Below are 15,645 nucleotides of genomic sequence, written 5' to 3'. Positions count from 1 at the left end.
CCATGAATATTCATACGATAATATCTTTATCTTTAAAATTGAAATGACATTGAAATTATTCATCAAATTCGAACGTTATTTTCATCTTTGATTAAATATTATTTAATATAATTGGGACCACAGCCTTAATCCCATCTCTTCTCCTTCCTTCTCTACTATCGACAAATTATAATAAAAATCATTATCTCTCCTATGACTAAATTCGATCATTGCCGCAAAAGTTGGAAAAAAAGTCGACAAATTCGTAGCGATCCATAAGAATCGATGAAGTCTTTTTGCTCGAAGGGATTCAAGCGTGGTGGTGGGAAAGATGAAAGAGGTTTCTGTCTGTTCAACAGAGAGGGAAGTCTGGTATGAAGGCGCTAGACGTGCGATCGAGGCACGAATCCGTGCGGCTACAAGCTCAAACGGAGCAGGAACAGGAGGAGGAGGAGGAGGTGGTGGTGGTGGTGGTGGAGGTGGGGGAGGAGGAGAAGGAGGTGGAAGCATACCATCGAGTACCGTAGCACGCGGGGTCGTCCTTTTCGTTGGCGACGGCATGAGCATGAGCACGCTTACTGCTGCGAGAATACTCTCGGGTCAACGTCATGGAAATACAGGGGAGGAAGCTCAACTCGCATGGGACAGCTTTCCAGCGGTGGCACTCTCTCGCGTAAGTCGTACATTCTTTTGCAAAATAATATAACGTTAACCTATTTCATTTTTATTTACGATAAATTAGATACCAAAATAAACGGTTTGCTTATTGAACTTTTATGAATATAATTCAAGAAAAATATGTTGTCTGGTTATATCCTATTTTTGAATTTTTCCCTTGGGAATTATTATCGAGTAATCTAATAAGGTAATATGGCTTATAAAAGAAGAATATTATTCTCGTGATTTAATAATGTAAAGATAAATCGCAGAATATGTATATATATGTGTATTGATATATATATATATATATATATATATATATATATATATATATATATATATATATATATATATATAGATGTATTGATCAGTTATTATCTAATTATTGGAAGGAATGAGAAATCTCGAATTTAATATAGTATGATATAATCAACAAAACTAATTATTTTTAATTATTATATCGATAAATGTGATCAAAATAATAAAACGGTGCAATTAAATTTTCACCTTAATAATAATTTATCAAATACGTCCTGTAAAAATAATTTTGTCAAATTGAAAACACGAGGGAAAGTATTTTTTACATAATTTTACGTCCATATAAATATTAAATTAATTATTATTGTAAAAATTCTAAGGTAAGAGATTAAATAAAACTGATTGGCGATAATAAATCTATTCGATATAATCAACAATAGGGATTTTCATTATTTAATTATTGATCGATTTATTCTAACGAAGAAAGAAAATCTTTTCAATTCGGACGAATCAATACGTATGTAATAGTTACATAAATAAGTTCTATATTGGAAAATAAATATATTATTAGTTTTATATCTACACGTGTATTAACTTTACTGTAATATTTTCGTACACTTAACAATTCATTTATTTCAAATCAAATATAATTTTATATTCGTTAACAATAAAATGTAAGTGTTATGTTAAAGCATTAAAAAAAGAAAAAAAAAAAATAAAGCTATTTTTATTTATTTATAAATGTATAATGACTGCAGTTATTCAATCACACGAAATTCAAAATAAAATGAAAGATAGTCCAATGATTGAACTATTTATTTTGTGTTTTCTTATTTTTCGCATTATTGAATAACAGATTATATAATATACTTATTAAATATAAATATGATAATATCGATACATAAGCAAGGATCGTATAAGTAATAACGTATAACAAATTCATAATTAAAAAAAAGAAAAAAGAAAAGTCTTTAAAAAGTTCAATGCGATTAATCGCTATAATAGCTTATAGTAAATTACTCTAAAGTTTTCCAAGATAAGCGATAAAGAAGCTTGTCTAATAATTCGATTTATTTCAAATTGACACTTCAAGAGATAAATAATATTAAAATACTTATCGTTTTAAAGGAATAGTGTTTTCCTTTTTTTTTTTTTTTTTTTTTTTTTCTACAAAATAACCTTTCGATTTTTGTCATATTTATTCATTCACTTATTTCATCGGTCGTACCCCAAAGAATTTATAAATAATGTTTAATAGATCACAATATTAAAATAATAACTTAGAATCAAGTAATGAATAATTAATAATTGATATTATATTTATATAATTAATTTATGATATATTGAGATTCATAAGATAGATCATTTAGAAATCATTTTATATTAATAACAATAATCTTCAAATAACCAGACATAATTGATTTGATATATACGTACATATGTATATACACATATTTATTATACTTCCACAGTTATATAGTCTTCAGAAATTCAATAATTTCCATTTCCTTGCACTTTAGTCTTGACATTATCTTAATAATAAATTCAAGATGATGTTAATGAGTAAACGATGAGAAAAACAAATTTCCAGTTCAGTACGTTTATGAGTTTATATATATTAATCGACTTGAAAATACATATTATTGACTGGTCACTGAATTTATCACGTTTCAACAGATTTCCATAAAATGATAATTTACAATAACAAAGATAATATATAATATAACAAAATATATACATTTCAATATTTTAACGAAGCAATATAAAAGCAAATACGAAATATGTGTACGAAATTCGTAAAGATAATGATATTGTTCTATAAATTTAATTTACTTTTGTTCGTACGATTAAAAAATTAAAAAAAAATAAAAGGAAAAAAGAAAATATAAAAAAATGAAATAAAAATAAAGAGAAAAAAAAATGATATGTTCTGATGACAGTTGAATTAGTTGTTATACACAAACTTTTAGTTGTTATACCAACAATGTTCCTAATTGGACCTCGAAGGATTATTATGTTTTTTTATTTCGTCAAAAATTATTCTTATTTGCGTCATACTGAAGTTTATTCATGAAGGATAAGGAAACATTTGAAATTTTGATAAAAATTACACGTATTAAGATCACTGAAATTCGTTAAAAAAAATTTCTTTTAATCGTGTAGTGTCGTTATCATTTTTTCCTTGATAGTACTCTTATCGTCTCTTTTTACTATTTCTGTCTCTTTCATACTTTTTTTTATTTTCTCAGTCTCTCTCTCTCTCTCTCTCTCTCTCTTTGTATTTATTCATCTATCTATCTCTTCTTTCTTATTCTTTTATTTTTTGTTCTTTCACGTTTTTTTTATACTCCCTTTTTATTTTCCCTCGTTCTCCCCCTCTCCCCCACTTTCTCCTCTCTCTCTCTCTCTCTCTCTCTCTCTCTCTCTCTATCATTGGGGATACTATTCTCGTTTCATTTTCATCCCTCTCATTTCAGTTCTTTCTATGATACCAGCAAGATATTCAACGTCGTCTGGAAAGCCTTTCGAGATCGAGTTCCTTTGAGATTTCGAAGATCGTCTAGATCTTACCTCCTTTGCTTATTATCCCTTTCCGCCTCGCGTAGATCCTCAACTTCGATTCAACTTATGCACAGATTCAAACTTTTTAAACCTCATAGTTATTTAGTTCCATTATACGGAGATTATTATTTCCATATTCTTTCGATACTCTACGTCTTAGGTATTGTGTAACGTTGATAGCCCTCTGAAATCTAAACCAACGAGAATTTGTCACGTTCTTTCATACGTCGAAATACTCGATGAAAGGAAAAAAATCAAGAAAAAGAAAAAAAGGAAAAGAAAAAGAAAAAAAAAAAAAAAGAAACGATGATAACAAGGTGTCGGTAACAAGGAAACAGTTCTTGACGATTATTTTTCTTTATTTTTTCTTCTTTTTCTTTTTTTCCTTTTTTCTTTTTTCCTTTTTTTTTTTCTTTTCTTTTTCTTTCTTTTTTTCTTTCTGTTTTTTTTTTTTTTTTCTTCACAACGCCAGCTCTAGGACTTCCACTTGTCTTCTTCTTATCCTTTGCTACTTCGTCCGCTTTTCTCACGGGAATTCGTTCTCTTGGAGACTCGGGTATCGGACAAAAAATAAAGAGAGAGTAAAAGAAAGATAAAGAGGAAGAGAGAGAGAAAGAAAGAAAGTAAGAAAGAAAGAGAGACCAAATAGAACTTAGCAGTCCAACGGGATTTCCAGGAGAGCGCATCACCATTCGCCAGAGATCTGCTTATTATCCCAAGGATGTAACCGAGTTTTCTGTCTTTGTCGGGAGTTATGAAAAGATCTCCTTTGTTTTTTTATTTTTCTCCCTTTCTCATTTCTCTCTTTATTTATTTCTCTATTTTATATATATATATATATATATATATATATGTATATATAGAGTGAGTCATTTAATATTGAATTGAGAAATATCTATTGATTGGTTTTATGTAATCATAATATGTTCGAATACAAATTTACATATAAAATATATTTTTTTTTAAATGTATGTTTTTTGTTACAAAAGTATAGAGCTCATTTTCGAAATTTTTTTTTTCTTTTATTGAAACTTATTTTTTCTTTTTGATTATATAAACGTTATACAGTCGGATTAAAAAGGATTTGATGCACATTGTATTTAAATTATTGTAATCACTGAGAACAAATATATTGCTTTTATTAGATTTATAAATATAAAAAATCTATTTATTTATCGCAATATTTTTTAATAATATACAAGTTTTATCGATATTATTTCGTAATAACATTCGTTAATTAGTCAAGAATCCGTAGAGTCTGTAGTTTTTATTAAAAATCTCGAAAAGTTATTTATTATTCTTACACACGTCTCGGAATATTAAATATAGTAAATGAAATATATAAAATATAATAATCGTATTCAATTATGAATACGATCGAGCATTCATTAATATCATGCCTGAAAATGATTTTCTAATGAAGTTTTTATTTTGTATAATCGACATTGGGCTAATAATCAATTTTTTATTTATTCAATTTTATAAATTATAATTTATTAAAAGTAGTTCATTTATTATTTCATAATCACTAAAATAACGAATATTGTTACGATATAAAATCGAGAATAATTGAATATTTTATAGAAATAATATTATAAATATGTTATATACACATATTTTTTTTCTTTTTTATTACTATTGTTTTCTTGTTTTTATAATTAATGTAATTAAATAATATTACCAAGATTCATTAATATCATTAATATTCATCAATCAATTATAATAAATAAATTTTAAAATTTATTTATTCTACGAAAATGTAATATTATATTTATTATAATGTACGAATCACGTACATATATTAAATATTACATTGAGTATATTTTTTGATGATTTAGATATGTTATGATTGGTTATCAATATATAATAAAAAAGAAAAAATAAAAATAAAAAAGAGAAAGAAAAAGAGAGAGAGAGAGAGATAGAGATAGAGAGAAGAATTAATTAGATCTATTCGAACGAGATTAATAACAAATGGATAAAATAGAAGCAGGATTAATTCATCGATAATAATTTCGTTTGTCGTAACAACGATTCATTGAATTATCGCAAAAGCGTTTGAATTTATTTTCGTTCGTATGTTCATCCGTCCATAACACTTTTGTTGTTCAAAGAAAATAAAATAAAATAAAATAAAATAAAAAAGAAAAAAAAGAAATATATATATATATACGATGAAATATATATATATATATATATATATATATATATATATATATGAAGAAAGAAATATATATAATGGCAAAGTTTTTCCTCTTGGAAAAGTTTGTCTCCGTATTTGTTGATACAATGTTCTCTATACTTTTTCCACACTTTTTGTTATACAAAATTTATATTCTTCTCTATTTATCTCAACCACGAAAGAGAATTACGGAAATTTATTCGGGACAAGCTCGTTCCCGAGCTTTTGAGCTTTTACCTTTGACTTCATACTGGCTGTGGCTTAGAAAGCTTCTCGTTAATGTCCCTTTCATGCAATCTTCGTTTGGGAAGTCATACTTCATTTGGGAAGTCATAATTTCTTTTAACTTAGTATGTAACGATGATCTTCTATTCTCTCTCTCTCTCATATTTTTTATTTTTTTTACCCAAATCTCTTGATTATTTTCTATGTCTATGAATACGTATGAATGGAAAAAAGAATCATGTAACACAATCGTTTTTACTTACATATTATCTGTTATTAATTCGAATATGAAAATGAGATCTCTGAAAATTAAAATAAAAATGATCTTAATATGAGTAATCTTACAGAATGTTATTTCTATTTTTTTAGGAATATTATTTGAAAATAATTTTAATAAATTTCGATGATTAATATATTAAAAATTATGTGTACGTCGTTAAAGTAATAAAATAATAAAAAAAGAAAAAAAAAGAAAAGAAAAAAGAAATGATACATTTGTAGAAATTTTAATTGGTTACATGTTATACAATTTATTTTACTTAGGTATGTATATCTTTTATCGCATGAATACTTTCCAGGATTTTCGAAGAATAATCCAATTTAATCTTGTTCGTTAGAAAAATCTGTTCTATCTCAATTATCATCGATTAACCTCGCTATTCAACGATCCGAAAGACTTCGGAATGCCTGCGTGAAAATTACTTACGAACGAAGGAACGCTTACGGTCTGGTTAAAAGAATTGAATAAGGTTCTTTTCCTTTTCCTTTTTTTTCTTCTTCTTTTTTTTTATTTTCTTTCTTCTTCTTTTTTTATTCTTTAATTTCGCCCCTATTAATCTCGAAATATTTTCTCGTCGGCCGAAAATAAATCGTGTTGTAACTCTTGGAACGCAACAAGTCGTACGATGAAATAAATATGAATTTAGTTGTCGGTTCGGTAGACATCGGACGTTCAACGTGACAATAAATAATTAGAGACAGTTTGGTATTACGCTTGTATCGATCATTTTCATATTCGTTAGCCCTCCTCCCCGCTCCCCCTCCCCCCCGTGATATCCTTTTCTCTGTAACATAAATCGTAAACGGTTAAGCTGGTTTCGCTGATATAAATCATAGACGACTTACAATCTCAAATGATTTATATCGCGAATTATGTTGAATTATCTTTGGCAATTACTATCGGTGATTACGCAGGATGAATAACGATTATCTCGTCGTATAGGGATAGCATATACTTGGAATAAGTTAAATTGCTATTACTCCGTGACTAGCAATTAAATTATAAGAAAATCCTAATTTTGGATGTAATCTCATCCGTATCCTATCTTCATTCTTCCTTCCTTCCTTCCTTCCTTCCTTCCTTCCTTTCTTTCTTTCTTTCTTTCTATATTCACCAATGCGAAAGTCAATTTCTATTCATATTATTTATCTATAGCACTATCTTCAACTTGGGTACCGTTTGGAAATGCAATAAATCGTGCTCGTTGACACATCGAGAACGGGTACGACGTGACACGCATGTTTCTCTGATTTTGTTTCGATGTAAATGGCACTATGCACACCACGTATCTTGCATATTTCACAGCCTTGAGAAGGAGGATATAACGTGGGATTTTGTACATAGTTACTTGTATTTATACACCTTCCGATCCGACCGTCTGACTCATCTATATATATATATATATATATATATATATATATATATATATATATGTGTATATATATATATATTTTTTTTTTATTACGAAATATTTTTCGTAATAAAATATATATTTTTTATTACGAAATATATATTTTTTATTACAAAATATTTTTCTTTTCATATATATATATATAAACGAATACGTGTTTAATCGAAGATTAACGCGAGTACGTGGCTCGTCTCGTCAAAGAGATCTAAAAAAAAAAAAAGAAAGAAAAAGAAATTGACGAGATCCAATGCAATTGCGTAAATATTTTTTTCTACCTGCTTTTTATACATATATGTATATATATATATATATATTTATTTTTACTTTTCTTTTTGTTTAATTCTTTTGGTTAATTCACATTTTTCTGTTCAATTTTTGCGTAGGTATTTGTAAATGATATACGGGGAATGTATTTTATGAATTTCAGAATTGAGATTAATTAATTAATTTGATTTGAACGATAATTTCTATTACATAGAATGTCAGAATTAAAAAAAGAATATGTCTCAAGTGATATCGAGTAGGAAGAACTATTTGAAAAGAACTATAGAAAGAAAAAGTAAAAAGAGATCTAACAGATGAAAAGGTAAGGAAAAGGAAACAAAAAAAAAAAGAAAAAGAAAAAGAATTGATAAATGAAGAAGAAACTGTATGAGATTTAAATAACAATCGTCAAGATTTTCAAGGAAAACTCTACATGAGAGAGAATAAAAGGGAAATGTATAATGATATAAATGGAAATTTAAAACGACGCAAAAATATGTAAATACAATATGACATAATGGTATATATATTTACGTCAATCGTTAATATGATTGATAAAATATCAAAGTCAATTCTATAACATTAAATATAATATTTTTTTTTTCTTTCATCCTAAGACGAAATTAATGAAATTATAGAGAAAATAGGGAAAAAGATAATCGTCATTTTATTGTCAATGTTCTATTTTTTACACAGTCGTTATAAAACAAATAATTCGATCATTAATTTTCACTCTTTTATTAATTCCTACCTAACAAAAGAAATTAATGGTACCAAGAGAAGAGAAGATTAAAACGGCAACGCTTTAAAATCCAATTATGTTACTTTCGGGGCAATATTCGTGGGAAAATGAAAATCGTGTGACGTACTCTATCGACTTTCCTTTTTGTTATTATCAATTATTTACGTTTCGTGGCATTTGTTTCCCGATGCATCGTTATTATATAATATATAAAATATGATAGTTATTATTATTATTATTATTATTATTATTATCATTATCATTATCATTATTATTATTATTATTATTATTATTGTTGTTATTGTTATTATTATTATTTTATCGAATATATTACCAAGGAAAATGGAATTTTAACACAACTCAGAGGCCTCCACGAGAAAGCGAATAGTGTATTATGCGGCTGCTGTTTGTAGACGGTCCTTTCATTAAGGCGGTTATGCAGTTATAAGTATCATGAGCATTTGTCTTCTTTATTGCACACGTAGCAATATTACACTTATGTGTATATATATATATATATATATATATATATATATATATATATATATATATATACATATATTTATATTCGTATACAAAGCCAAAATACATTCACACACGAAAAAATAAAAACAAACGAGATCTTAATCTATATACACACATACATTTGTTTGTTATTATTTTAAAATTCGTTGTTTCTTCGTTATGTCTGAGAAATATTCATATCATACCGTGCACTTTGTTTTCATTTTCCATTAGCATCCATTAGTATGATCTTAGCTAAATGAAAAGGTTTGTGGTACATTGCCAAATGAGCCGGAAAAGTATGTCGTTCTCTACGTACACATATATATATATATATATATATATATATATGTATGTACGTATCTATATGTATATATGTATGTATTATGCATTTGTATTAACTTAGAGCAACGTTTACCAGTAAACACATTTTCCAACTGGGTCGACAAGAACGTTTCGACGGTTAATAATTGTCGGGGATAATTTAAAGGGTCGTAGTAGCAGCAGACTGGGAAGGGAAGTGCTAGTCTCAGTACATCGATCAAGTACCAGAAAGACCCAGTTGCTTCTTTTTTCTCCTTCATCTTCGTTTCGCTCATCCTTTTTCTTCGCTTCGTGCTGAAGCGTAACTTGCTAATGATGCATTAGCATAGAGCTTGCTGGTGGGTACCTTTAATTAGGTATTCCTTCTTCACAGATGCAAATGAAAATTACCTGAGAGAGAGAGACAGAGAGAGAGAGAGAGAGAGAGAGAGAGAGAGAGAGAGACAGAGAGAAAGAGATATTACTTACTCATGTAATTCTACTTTCGACATGTGATGACTAAGCAATTCTTTTCACATCACACACATATATGCATATATATATATATATATATATATATATATATATATATATATGTATAAAATCATATATATCTATAAAATATATATAAAATGTAAAAAAACGATATGAAATTATTTGTAAAGAAATGAAAGTTATCTGTTGATTTAACAGTAACAATACAAACATAATATAAATAAATTTAAGAAGTTTAATAAAACTTAATGTTTTATCATTTTAAAAGTTAATTATTCATCATTATCGTATATCGACATACAAGTAAGTATTTACTTTAACCTTCTCTCTCTCTCTCTCTCTCTCTCTCTCTCTCTCTCTGTCTCTCTCTTTTTTTTCTTTCATTTATTCTCTCATTTTTCGGTGCTACTTATAATGTAGGAGACTAGAATCTGTTCTGGGCAAGCGTGACATCCGTTTGAGCAGCAAGCTCGTCGACCCAATAGTTCTGAAAAGTTTTCTACGGACGAGGAACTTGTTATCGCTGAATGCGTCTGATTCCCAATGGGCGGTAACACCACAGTGGAAAACTCATGACATTTTGTGAGCTTTTCATAGAAAATGTAAATATATACATATATATATATATATTTGTTTGTTTGTTTGTTCTTTTTCTTCATTATCTCTTTTTCTTTATTATCTTTATTTATTGATTATTTATTTTCTCTTTTTTCTTTCTTTCTTTTTTTTTTTTCTTTTTTTACTCGAGAAGAATTACCAGCCTCACTCGTGTCAAGGACAAGATTGAGGTCATAAAGGACAAAAAAATGTATGTGTGTGCGCAAGCTTGTGTGTGTATGTGTACTTTTGTTTTAAATATCGTTCATGTTGTTCGTGTTATTTAAACTTGTTATAGATATTTTTTCTGTATATATATATATATATTTTTTCTTTTTTTTTTCTTTTACTTTTTTTGTTTTTATAATATAGATTTTTTCTTTGTATGTCTTTTTAATATACACGTGTCAAGTAAGAATACCAACGAACGATTATCTTTATCCTTTATTAGTATGAGTAGTCCGTTCTACTATTACACGATAAACACAGTTGACAGTTTGCGTTACGTTTTAACCGTAGACCGGAGTCATAAAACTGAATGGCCAGGCTGCTTTATATTCATGAATTCGTCACCTTCCTGATGGTATCTGTCCGCCAAACTTTTCGGCTCCCCAGGCGTACATTAAAATGATAACGACCTGGATAATACGGAATCGGAAAATTTACAGTCAGTTTTCCTTTTTACTAACGAACGTCCATAACTTTAAAACGATAACCCGTACGATCCTCTTTTTCACGAAATTACATTATCTCCGATTCTAATATCATAGAAAACCTAAGTATATTATATTCGGACGTAACGACGACGTGCCTGTTTCCGTCAGTTCGTTAAAGGTATCCGATAAATTACGTTCTACGTGTCTCCTATTTGACCCATTTTAGAAGGAACCGGAAAAAATTCCTTATGATCACGAAATTAAATGGATTTATTATATATATATATATATATATATATATATATATATATACACATACTTGCTCTATGTATTATGTTTGAAATTATACAATATTCACATATACGCGATTATGATCGCATAATGCGATTTGCGATTAGAAGTGTAATCGAGCGTTAATAAATTTTGCTTTGGGCCTCTAATTATTTAGGTAATAAATTTATATAAAAATGAAAGTAATATATGGTTTGAAAGATTCGAAAAAATTTTTTATCGATAAAAGATTTCAATCGTAATATATATTGAAAAAATATCATTAGATTTCTAATAGTAACGATTAATTACATTCAATCTTTTCAACATTTGATAGTTATTATTCTTTAATCCAACAATATTTCTTTTCATTTATAAATATTCGTATCCCAAAGTATGAGTATTCTTCAGTAATGCACGTTGATCAATCATTATTTATCACTGTTCATTATTCCAAGATTTAAAGAACTAGTTTATTTATGGGATTATTTATATGGTATCGTAAATCGTTCAATCGCTTATAAATCTTCTTCGATAGTTGGGAAAAGATATTTCTTGCTTTTCATTCAGGATCAAGGATGTTTCGTCTGTTAATCCATTCGTTCTGATAAGGCTGATATTTGTGGTACGAAAATTGCTCATTATCGTATATACGCACGTACACACGCACCCATATATATATATATATATATATATATATGAGAGAGAGAGAGGGAGAGAGAGAGAGAGAGATAGAGAGAGACATACAAAGGAACAAACGTATACACGTACGCATATATCGGAAAATTAGGTGTAAATTAACGTTTCCACGGTTTTAAAGGGGAGCTCACAAATGAAGCGACTATTACCGATTGAGTTTATGCGCGAATGTACAGACTAAAATCGCAAACGTAGGCGACATACGTTATCAACACACTATAAATACCGTTATCTCTTTTCGAACGTAAATTCCGAATAGTCCAAAGTCCCCGAGCGGGAACAAAGGATTTCTCGATTCAGTACAATAGATTGTCGTAGGATTCCCAATGCGACCAATCATGGTTTACCGTTCGAGTGCCGATGGGTTCTTTCAACTTTTCAGATATTTTTCATTATATTATTTTCTTTGCATTTCTTTTGCCAAACTTTCTCAACAAATTCTTTTCTAAATAATTCAAAATATTTTCTATGTCATTCAAAAACCATCGATTAGAATCGATTTGATATTAAATATTATAAAGTAATAATAATATAATAAGCGAGATAGAGAGTAAGAATGATATAAATTATTATACGACAATGATATTTCGTATATTTTTTTATATTTGATGATGCAAGTTGAAAAGAAAAGAAAAGAAAAAGAAAAAAAAGAATATGAAAAGAGAAAAACAAATATGGTAACAAGAATGTGTAATTTTATATATAATGAAATGTGCGAAGTAATTCCCATAAAATAAATTCTAACTTGAAATGAAAATATTGTATTTAGTTTGGGTTAACTAACGAGTAGGTAAAAAGAAAAGGATAGGAAAGAAAAAAAAAGAGAAAGAGAGAGAGAGAGAGAGAGAGAGAGAAAACAAGAAAAAAGAAAGCACGATAATAATAACGAAACTGCCTTAGCTCGATGTAACCTCGAGTCCTGGTTTCATCGACTTAATAGTCGTATTTTATGCGAACCACTCTTCTCGATTCAATTTGCGCTAATTTAACGATCCGATGAACTTTTTGTTATTCCATCTTTATCTCAGGTTATATGCTCTAAATCGCTCTCTTTCTTTTCCTCTTCCTCTCTCTCTCTCTCTCTCTCTCTCTCTCTCTCTCTCTCTCTCTCTCTCTCTCTCTCTCTCTCTCTCTCTTTCCCTCAGTAACTAAGTTTTATGTTTCCCTTCTGGCCTTACCTTATCGCTTCGTTAACCAATCATAACTACTACATTTTTCTCAACGAATATTCTCAACTTTCTTTTCGAAGGTTCGTAACTGATTATCGTAAGTTATTTCATAATAACGAGTATATTTAATCTACAACTATATCATATTTTTATTTAAACTAATCGACTTAATTTCGGATCCTTTGAATATTATAATCGCATGATCATAGTTCTTAATTTTTTCTCGTCATGACTAAAACTCATTAATTATATATAAATAAATATATAATATATATATATATAATTATTATATAATTATTATTATATGGATATTATATATATATACATATATATATATATATATATATATATATATATATATATAATATATACCTAATTATGAGAACATGTTCGTCGCCATTAATATGTAGTATCCCTCAGGATATTTCTTCTCTAAACAGGACAATGTTCGAACTTCGTTTATTACAATAAACGAACGAAATTTGCTTTGGATGCTTCTTCTTCGAACATGTGTCTCTATTGTCCCAATAGTATTGGATGAGTATACACAAGCATATCTAAAACTGTATACAGATATATATAGATAACAATACAATATCGGTTTGCAAACTCAAAGTAACAGAACTAGCAAGATACTTGATGAGAGAAAGAGAGGAAGAGAGAGAGAGAGAGAGAGAGAGAGAGAGAGAGAGAGAGAGAGAGACTGAGAATGAGAGAGAGAGAATGAAATACTCAATAACAATTAAGCTTCTTTATTTTAGAATCGTCCAGAGAGAGAGCAAACAAATATAGAAATTGGTTTCTAATTGCGTTAATTAATATTTCTAATCGCTTTTCTCTCTCTTTCTCTCTCTTTCTCTCTTTCTTCTCCCTCTCTTCCTTCAACTTTAACTCTGAAATACATGCAATTGTAAGATTACAATTTATTAATAAAATTAATATATTAGATCGGTTCAACAAATTCTGATTAATTAAATCTACTATACTCTTGGAATAAAATTAATTTTTAAATAAATAAAACAAAGAAAACTTTTTTCTTTAGATCTAATAGTTTTGAATACTTTGTCTATAATATAAGTGCAATAATAAAAAATTGATTTATATTTTAATTAAAAAAAAAATTGATTTATATTTTAATAGTGTATTTATATTTTAATTTAAAAAAATTAATTATTAATTTTTAATAAAATTAAATTTCTAATAAAAAAAAAAAAAAGAATTACGATTGGATACAATTTTGTCTAATATATTTCCTCGCTTATATATTTAACAAAGTTGGTATAATATTTCTTTTATTTTTCTTTTTTTTCTTTCTTTATTTTTCTTAAAATTTGTTAAGAAAAATATTATTTATCGTAGAATTAAACAATATTACGAGAATTTTTCGTGATGGTTACTTAACAAAGAACGTTTTGATTTAAGAAAATATAAGAACCGGATAATCGTGTTCGATAATATAACGGACAAGTTCGTGCTAAAATTAGATTGATAAGAGGTTGCAGAATGTATGTACGTTTATAAGCTCGTCTAACTTGACAGGTTGTCAAGGTACGGTCACAGAGAATGTATAGTACTTTTATATCAAGATATACCTTCCGTTTCTTTGCTCATTAATCGAGTAATAGCGTTACACGCGAGTAGTATGTTTTTCTTTTTTCTTTATCTTTTTTTTACGAGAATGAAAAAAGGAAAGAAACAGGAAGTCTAACCTTTTTCCAAACCTTCAAGAACGAGAAGCTTTCACTTCCTGGTAATTTTTATTTTTATATATATATATATTTTTTTTCTTCCTTTTTCTTTAAAAGCGCGCACGAAAGGAAGAAAAGAAAATACGATTAGATTAACGATGGTATTGCTTAGAAAAATTGTAACAGTATCGTCGATCAAATCGATACTTCTTCCTTTTTTTTTTTTCTTTCTTTCTTTCTTTTTTTTTTTTTTTTTCTAAATAATAAATGACCGTACTGATTACTGATTGAGAAATCGATAAAAACTTAGTTCATCAATAGAAACTACACTTCACTTGTTTCCTCATGAAAAAGCTTCGCTTTTTCGCAATACGCACGTTCTTTCTCTATTCGAATCCTGAGATAGTGTATCGTTAATAACTTTTATTATTTTCATCATCTTGGAAATTTTTATATCATATCATTTTATCGTAATATTATTTTAATTTTATATAATAAATACTTATATGCATTTCAAAAGAATTATTTATAAATTCTTTTTTTTTTTTTTTTTTTTTTTTTTTTTTTTTTTTTTTTTTATTTATTTATTCGACTAACTTTCGTCTATTCATTTATAACGTTGAAATATTTACAATAAAATCAATGTTACTTTAAAATTAATAGATATACACAGGTATATATTAATTTGTCTAAATATACAA

General features: G+C 27.7%; 1 protein-coding gene across 1 annotated transcript in view; it reads left to right on the top strand.

Moving 5' to 3' along the window:
• LOC124948083 (alkaline phosphatase-like) overlaps window positions 1–15,645 on the top strand; it is a 128,432-nt gene that overhangs the window by 23,460 nt on the left and 89,327 nt on the right. Inside the window, exons 2-3 of the mRNA XM_047491201.1 lie at window positions 339–440; window positions 507–652. Of these exons, the coding sequence (XP_047347157.1) occupies window positions 339–440; window positions 507–652 (248 nt within the window). The remainder of the gene's footprint in view (window positions 1–338; window positions 441–506; window positions 653–15,645) is intronic.

Source organism: Vespa velutina, chromosome 3 (genome assembly GCF_912470025.1).
Source record: "Vespa velutina chromosome 3, iVesVel2.1, whole genome shotgun sequence".
NCBI lineage: Eukaryota > Metazoa > Arthropoda > Insecta > Hymenoptera > Vespidae > Vespa > Vespa velutina.
Note: the sequence above shows the minus strand (reverse complement) of the source record. Positions and strands in the feature narration are given on the sequence as shown.